General features: G+C 36.0%; 1 protein-coding gene across 1 annotated transcript in view; it reads right to left on the bottom strand.

Annotated features, from left to right (window-relative positions):
* LOC104521460 (voltage-dependent L-type calcium channel subunit alpha-1D) overlaps nucleotides 1-8,316 on the bottom strand; it is a gene marked incomplete at its 5' end in the record, with an annotated part of 189,663 nt that overhangs the window by 6,200 nt on the left and 175,147 nt on the right. The window contains 5 exons of the mRNA XM_029083890.1: nucleotides 1,724-1,887; nucleotides 4,143-4,292; nucleotides 5,226-5,252; nucleotides 5,554-5,921; nucleotides 7,398-7,514. Of these exons, the coding sequence (XP_028939723.1) occupies nucleotides 1,724-1,887; nucleotides 4,143-4,292; nucleotides 5,226-5,252; nucleotides 5,554-5,921; nucleotides 7,398-7,514 (826 nt within the window). The remainder of the gene's footprint in view (nucleotides 1-1,723; nucleotides 1,888-4,142; nucleotides 4,293-5,225; nucleotides 5,253-5,553; nucleotides 5,922-7,397; nucleotides 7,515-8,316) is intronic.

Raw genomic sequence — 8,316 nt, 5'->3', positions numbered from 1 at the left:
CTCTTTCTGCTTTTTCTGTGCCCCTTAAGGTCAGAGAGCATTAGTAGTTTTGTCATAAGGAACTGAGCGCCAGAAGTGAGGATCTAACAGTGACAGTATTGCCGAAGAAAGCTCACTTTATTATATAATAATATATTATTTTGCTGCTGCCCTTTACTACAGCTTTCTGTAGCCTGAAACAGTCTGAGACTGTACCTCAGATGCTGTATCATTATGCCACTATGCTTGTCTCTGAAACACTTTTATTTTTTAAATCTATACCTGCATTTTCTTTAGGTTGTCTGAGACAGGAAAGGACTGAAATCCATTTTCCTGCTCGTGGAGTCCTTACAGTCATACTTCCACACATAAACAGACTTTGACTTGGGCTGCTAGCATCATCAGAATGAAAGACAACTCCGGTTTTGCTATAAAGCCAATCCACCTTATAGCAGACAAAATGTGGAGACTTTTCTAGAAGTGATCCTGTATTGTCTTGTCGGGATGGCACTGGTTAGATGGCATCATCCAAAGACACATGGAACAGACCTGTCTGTGCTGACTACACCATGCTGAAGAGTACTCTTAAGGACACTATGGGGTTGCATGGAGCTGAGTGTTGTGTCTTGTGCACCACAAGGAAAAGCCATACAAAGAGGTTTATTTTACAATTCACAACCCCAAGTCTTCCTGTCTGTGAAGTGTCAGAGGTCAAAGACCAAAATCCAAGAGCTTTGAGTTTATGCCTAGTTTCACCAGAGGATTAGCACCGCTAATCTCTGCAGTATGGCCTGGAACATAAAAAAACAAAATTACAAGATAAGAAGCATGAGAGCTTTTAGAAATGAAGATAAAGCAAGATTGCGCTTGAGATAAAGGGAAGCCAACGAAAGATCTAAAGAGAAGAGTAAATAAAAATTAAAAAAACAGGTGAAAGATCAGTTGACAACATTAATTCAACCTATAAATTGAAACATTTTCTCCCTCAGAAGAAACACAGAATATTAAGAATTGCTCCTGAGATGGCAGAATAAAGTACCAGTGTGAATCTGAAATATGATGCTTAGCTCAGGATAACACTTATTTTTCAGAGGGACTTTAGAAACTCACATTAAAAAGCAAAAGTCACTTCAAGAGTAAAGGGGGGAAAAAAACCAAACCAAAACACCATTAAGCTCCTCATTCTTGGTTCTCTTTTCCTTGAAAATTATCCTACTTCAGCCTCCAGTGTTTACTAAAACAGTACAAAGTAAAGATGTAAATGGAACTGATGACAATGCCATTAAGCAGCAGGACTGTGAGACAGGGGAAGTGCCAGCAGGTGAGTCAGGGGTGACAATGGCACTGACTCATGGCAACACTGCACATCTGTAAGAGTGAATAAAGGGCACATGGATTGAAACCCTCTGATCAAAGTTTCAAAGCAAACTACTGCTGCATTCGACCTTGCTCTTTATCACATCAAGTTAAAACTGGAAATTAAATTGGTTATTTTTATATTATTGGATGAGCGAGGCAAGAGATATTAGAAAGACTGACTTGTAAGCAAAGATCCATAGATTCTCTGAGCAGTCTCTCAGGATGGATAGATATTTCTGCCATACACAATAATCCACTAGCAACAGTAATCAAGAAACATCACGTTTGAAATACAAGTTAAAAAGAAGCCTTTTTAAACTGGAACACGTCTGAACGCATTCCAATAATTCTAGATTTGCAAATAAATTGTTCTTAATGTACTTACGTGTTGGTGTTGGAGGTAGCAGCCGTCTCCTAGGAGATCTTTTTGTATCATAACAGATCTGTGAATCATCTTCCTCAAAAAACCCATGTGGGTGATGGTAACCTTTTGGTCTCTCAAAATCTGAGTCGTGGCAGTGATATCTACAGTGATAATCATATTTATGCCTGAGTTTAAAATACAATAAAGAAAACATTATTTCAATCAGTTTCAGTAAATTGATCTATTACATTTATCCTAGAAGATTTTCAAATCTATTCTTTCTCCAGAAAAATATTACATGACAAATTTAAAATCCCATTTCTGGATGCAAACTGATTTTGAGATAGCAAGCATCCACTTTTGTACTAGTATAGTTATGTTGAATGTTCTCAGGTGAAATTTTTGTCAAATTATATTTTCAATGAAGTTATTCTTCCCAGTACTGGCTAAAATATAGGACCTTAGTTGTATATTGCCTAAAAAAACCCCCAAACAAACAAATAACCAAAACAAAACACAAAAACCAAACAACTGTTCTACTGCTGCCATGCTCTCTTGTGAACCCAGGATAACGTGTGGAGCACAGAAACTGAGAGAATGGATTTAAGCCTTTTATATTCTGGATATTTCTCTTGTCAAAAATCAAATCTTGGAAGGGTGTTATTTGACTGTAATTATCATATAAAAAAATCAGTGACCTGAGAATTCTGTAAAATTTAGCTTTCATGCAAATCTTAGCTCTTATGCAAACCAACAAGATGCAGATTAGGGTGCCAATCCTGCCAGAATTCAGATGGCGAAGACAATATAAGAGGAGGAGGAAAGTGGGCATGTCTAGCACTTGTAGATATGCACCTATGGATCTAAGATAAAATGGCAATAAATTCCTCTGCTTCTGGGCTGGACTTCAAAATAAAAATTTATTGGGAGGAGGATATTTTTGAGAAGGTACTGAATTTCTTCAGCAGAAGGGAAAGACAGCAATTGTAAGCAAGATGAACACAATCTACTCAAGATCTTGTAAATGCATATGTCTTTCTACATCATAATAAGAAGGTGAGTATTATGGAATTAAAAAAATAATTATGAGATATTTGGGAAAAAGGTGCATTTAACTTTTCTTTTCTTTTTTTCTTTTTTTTTTTTTTTAAATAGGAAGCCTTTCAGTATTACCAAATAAAGTTTCTGTTCCATGACAGGATGATACTCAGAAAACACCAGAATGATCTCACATTTTAGAGACTAAATCCAGAATATCAGGATTTCCTCCCAAAGTAGCACCCAAATGTGGGCTGATCAACTGGAAAGCTATTATTTATGTTTGGGAGTGGTCCCAATGCAAAGTTAGGACCCGGCCCTGTTGCTGAAGCCAGCGCTACCTGAAGCCAACAGCCCAGTGCTCAAATCAAACTCATTTGGTAATGCTCAAAGCCAAACTAACTTGTGAGCCACTGTTCTGAAGTTAGAAAAACCCACTCCAGTCCATTTCTGAATAAACTGTGTGAAGTAAACTTGCAGAGAAAAGCTTACATTTCCCAAAATTAAATCAAGGCCTTTCCTTCTTAAATCTGAAATTGAGATACTGAATGCAGAGATCCCAGGAGCTAAATACACAGGCTCAAGCAAGAGTTGTTGAAAAAAACTACAGGGCCTTAGAAAATCCCTTCTGGACAGAAATACTATAATTAACTAGGATACTGTTCCAAGCTTTTGGCCACAGGAAACAGAAATGAGTTACAAAACTGAGAGCAAAACTAGAACTCTGCAGTTACATCAAGGAGATGTCTCAGATTAATGCAAATTTAGATTTTTGCAATAAAACAGATTTGTAAGAAATGCTGGCTGTTGACTAAAATTCAGTTGATGACATTTCCATAAAGCTTATGAATAAAACTTAAAAAACATCTATTCTAAAGATATGAAGGCTAGGACAGCCATGAAAATTAAGGAAACAAAATGGTGCCAAGAGAAGGATTATTAATAAAGAGGTATAATGAGAATTTTCAAAAGGAAATCATCCAATTCTTTATTGGTCCAGTTAGTACCAACTTATGATCTCAGTCCATAGTTTACCAGTTTCACCTTTCCTTTTAAGTTAAAAGAAGAAAACCATTTCCTCTATCCGATCTTGATCCATCTTCCGTTATACGTGAAGTTTTACTTATAAAAGAAACACTTCTTTGGTTATGCACTATGTGGTTTATACTCAACTTCATACCTTCCTTTGAATTTGGTACAGAAGTTTTGCTGGGGTCAGCACATGATGCCAAATACAGAAGATCTTTGGCACGCACACTAATCCTACTCACTATTTCACTTGCCAGCAGTTGGAATACTAACTTAATTAGAGAATTTTCAGTATAAGTGAGCTTAGTGAAGCCTTTACAGATATGTGCCTGATTTATTGAAATATTTTTCCCAGTTTAACAAATGTCCTCACCTGTTTCCTGACAACATACTGTCTTCCTCATAATATTCTTCTCCACTAAAATATTCCTGCTCTCCCAAATAATGATCATCATTGCAATAGTCTTGAACTTCACGTTCTTCACGACAAATAGTAGGTCGACGCCCATCACCAGAGTCAGATCTGTAAGTAGCAAATACTTATATATTTTTATATTTTAATTATATAAATTATATATTGTATATTTTATACACAGTTCTTTTAATGTGCTTAAAAAAGACACAAAGACAGGCATTAACAACTCTCTCGTTGTCAGAATGTGGGGTTGTAGTAAATTGTGTAGAACTGCAGTTCAGAACATGACTATTTCATCTGCTTCCTAAAGATGACCTCCCTTTATTTCATTATGGTACAAATAGGAAAATAATTAATATGGGGATGCTCAAGGAAGTCAAATACAATTAAGACATTTTCCCAAAATACAAATTCAAAGTACTTGGAAGAAACACAGCCTGTCTCAAACATCTGAAGTTTGCCAAATGCCCAAAAAATTAAGGAGCGCTCACTGAGGTATTCCAAGAAAAATCAGAAATGGATGCGCAAATCCAAACATTAAAAACTATCACTGACTGTACATTTAGCAATACACTTCAAATAACACAATATATCCTGTTTTTAAAAGTTGTCTTAGAAAATATTCAGACATAAGACCAGGAAAGATTTCAGGTTCCCTGTAAATGGAACTGTACATATTAATATTTATCAAAGCTAAACCTAGTATTTTTTCCAGTCTTTGCATGTCAATTTTAAACAAGAGCTATCATCAGATGTGATATTTTATCTGTTGAAAACTGCACAAACCTGCCTAGACTTTTAAAAGGGCTTAAATAATTTTGAACTTCACCAGAAGTCTATCCTTTTAGAACAGGCAGTGGAAAAATTTACTTAGAAATCGTCACTTAAGTTATTCAGCATATGCACTGTCATACCATTAGTTTTTAAAATTGTACTGTAGAAAGAAGAGACAAGAAAGAGAAAGAAAACAAAGAAAACAGGAAAAAAAAAAAAACAACCTACTTTGTCCTCTTCAATTATGGCAGAACAATATCAACTCACCTAATATATGTTTCATAGTAGCGGGTTCTATCCAGGTAAGCCATGAAAATAAGGAGAAATATTTTAAAATCAGATAGTTTAGAGAAATTCATTAGAGATCACAATATCTGTGATGTAGGTAATAATTTCACTTTTAAAAAACCTACTTTCAAACCTTATTAAAGTTCTATAAGTTTCCCACACATCAGAGCTATTTTTTAAATACTTCTGATACATCAGTAGGCAACAGAAATGAAGTTAAATATACAAATTAGTTTCACATAGTATAAGCTTTCTTATAGTGTGTTTATTAATTTATTTAAAAGCAAATACATATTTGTAAGTTTACCTCCTACTGCTTTGCCTCCTATGTTTCTCATGATCAGTTCTGGAGTATGAATGGTAACTGTTTTCAGATCTATGCTCATGATTTCCAAAATTTGTGTGTTTTCCATGAACAACTTTGGACACGTTGGCATTATTGAGATTGGCATTTGTTGAGTTTGGAACTTGCTTTCCCACTGAGTTGTGATTATGATGATTGTGGTATACAGAATTTCCTGCCTGAGGATATATATTTTTCTCAGTATCACTTGCAGATGGAATTGAAGGCCGCTGAACATGTAAGGGACGGTGTGTGGTGTTGATCTGTTGAAATGAATCTCGTCTGTCACTGCTAATATGGTTTACGTGGTTGCCAAAGAGGGCACCATTCCTCTGTTTGACGGGAAGAGAAAGAAAAAAAAAGTACATCAGATACCTTACCAGAATGTATTTTTGACAGTGATAACTTACTTCTCTCCTACATGCATACAAAAGTAGCAATTCAAATAATCTGTGATTTTTCTTTCTAATTTTATGATGCTTCAGATGGGATCTCCTGAAGTGATAGAGACATGGTTGTGATAGTGACAGTATTTGTATTTCATAGTCAAATCAACATTATTCTTTTTCCATACAACTATATGTGACATTCAGTTTTCTCCACATTTTATTATGCAGGAGAAACCTAGTTTCCCATACATGAACATGCACGAGCTTCCTCAGAAAGGGAAGTGTCTACTTAATTTTTGGGAACGCTTTGGTGGAATTCTCTCCTATTCTGACAGAGCATCAGTTTGCAGCAGGCGTCACTCAGACAGGATGGAGTGCCATGCAACAGCTTGCAAGCATACCTCAAGTAGGTAACATTAAGCTTCAGTGCTTTCGTTCTTTTTTTCTTGCAGAGGTACAAGAAAATAGTAACTCTTTATCAGCCCTGAGAGTGTAATGGATGGTGAAAGAGAGAATGAAGTGCTAAATTATGACTGTGACATGCAGCTCTCTTTTAGATCTGACCCAGATTATGTAGCCTCCCTGTCTAGCCAGGTGTGGGTCTTGGATGATAGCAGTCTGTCTTGAAGCTCAATCTAGGGAAGACAGGAGGTAATGATGGTTGGCAGAGAAATGCATCTACTGTTGGGTAGCTGTGGCACTGCCTCCAGTGCAACATCCTCCTTTTTTGTAAAGGACAGTAGCAAGCCATGGGGATTCTAACGTAGCAACTGCAGAAGCATGCTTTTACATCTGCTTCTTCTGAAATGCGTTTGAAAAATTAAGTTTTCTTGCTGGCTGACAAATGGTTTGCAGATCGCTCCTGATTAAAATACCAACTTTACATGTTCACTGTTAGGCTGCGTATCTATAGTATAAAAGAGAAAAAAAACTAATCTTTTTTTCTGACTGGTTCTTACTGATACCCCTCACAGGAAATTGGAAATGGTATTTATATTTAGTTGACTTCTGTGTAATTCTAGGCATTCTTTTTAAAATATGCAGCTCTGTGTCTGTTACGGTTTGGCCACATAGAAACTTCCAGTTTAACTTTTCCACTATCAGAATATGAGAAGGCAAGGTTCATACCTTTTCTTAGGATTTGGTTAAGAAAAAAATAAGAATTAATGAGAAAGAATCGGGTACAGGAGAATCACCCTGCAGGAACTGCTTCCTAAATTTATGATGAGATGCAAGTGTCCTGGTAATACCATTTAAATAGATATATATAAAATATAGTTATTTATAAGATATTTATATTGTTCTGGTTTGAGGGGATTTTTAATCATTATTATTTTTATTCCATATTCAGGGATAAGCTCATTCTTTAATCTCATATTATATGATAAAACAATTCACATAGCTGTGTTCTGACATTACTTTATAAACATCTTCCTCCTCCTCTGGATTGTTTTCCTCTGGTTCATCATCTTGCAAGTCACAGGATATAGCTCGGCGTATTTCAGGGCCAATATCATGAAGTGTCCTTAGTCCTGCCTAAATCAATGACAATATCATAATACATTAGGAATGCAAATTCTTTCTCCTTCTTTAATTACAGGTCTGTATATTTATTTTAAAGGACAGTTAGCAAGTTTTTGTATCCTGACATCCATACAGGATGCATCCTACTATACATCTCTTTACTGTTATTAATAAAAGGCTTATATTCCAGTACAACCCTGCCGAGGTGATCATGTCTTTATTATCACAGTGTAGATCCTGACTGCTGATGATAATGGAACCCTATGGAAATAAAATTAACCTTATAATAAAGTATACGTAATCAGCAAGAACTATAATAAAATGCATTTCAATGAGATGCATATTTAATGTTAAAAACATGTTTGCAGCCTGTGTCCACAAAGGAAACACAAGGAGATCTTTGCTATAGCAACAGCAGTTTTAGCAGAGCTCAGATGGAAAAGAAAGCAGTGAAATAATTCCAGCTCATCTGCACTGCACTATGATATGCAGATATTTGTTTAAAAGCTTTAGTTTAGGACAGAAAGCCATCCAGCTACAGTAGCACAGACCTCAGTGTATATTGGTTCATATTGCTCTCAATCCTGATACCACAAGCAGCCTTTAGGAAAAGGGATAATGCTGGAACTGCCAAGGACAGAGCTGCACGTTAGAGAGGAACCAGACATCGTACTCATGGTCAGGGATTTAGGTCTTTTGTATAGCCCTTACTTACTCCAAAAAGGAGATTTTTTTTTTCCTGTTTTAACTCTGGCTGTCATAGTCCAAAGCAAAAAAACCCACAATCTTGTTCTTCCAAACTCTTTTTCTTCCC

This window comes from Antrostomus carolinensis, unplaced genomic scaffold, assembly GCF_000700745.2.
Source record: "Antrostomus carolinensis isolate BGI_N321 unplaced genomic scaffold, ASM70074v2 scaffold5182, whole genome shotgun sequence".
NCBI lineage: Eukaryota > Metazoa > Chordata > Aves > Caprimulgiformes > Caprimulgidae > Antrostomus > Antrostomus carolinensis.
This window is presented reverse-complemented; position numbering and strand designations above follow the sequence as displayed.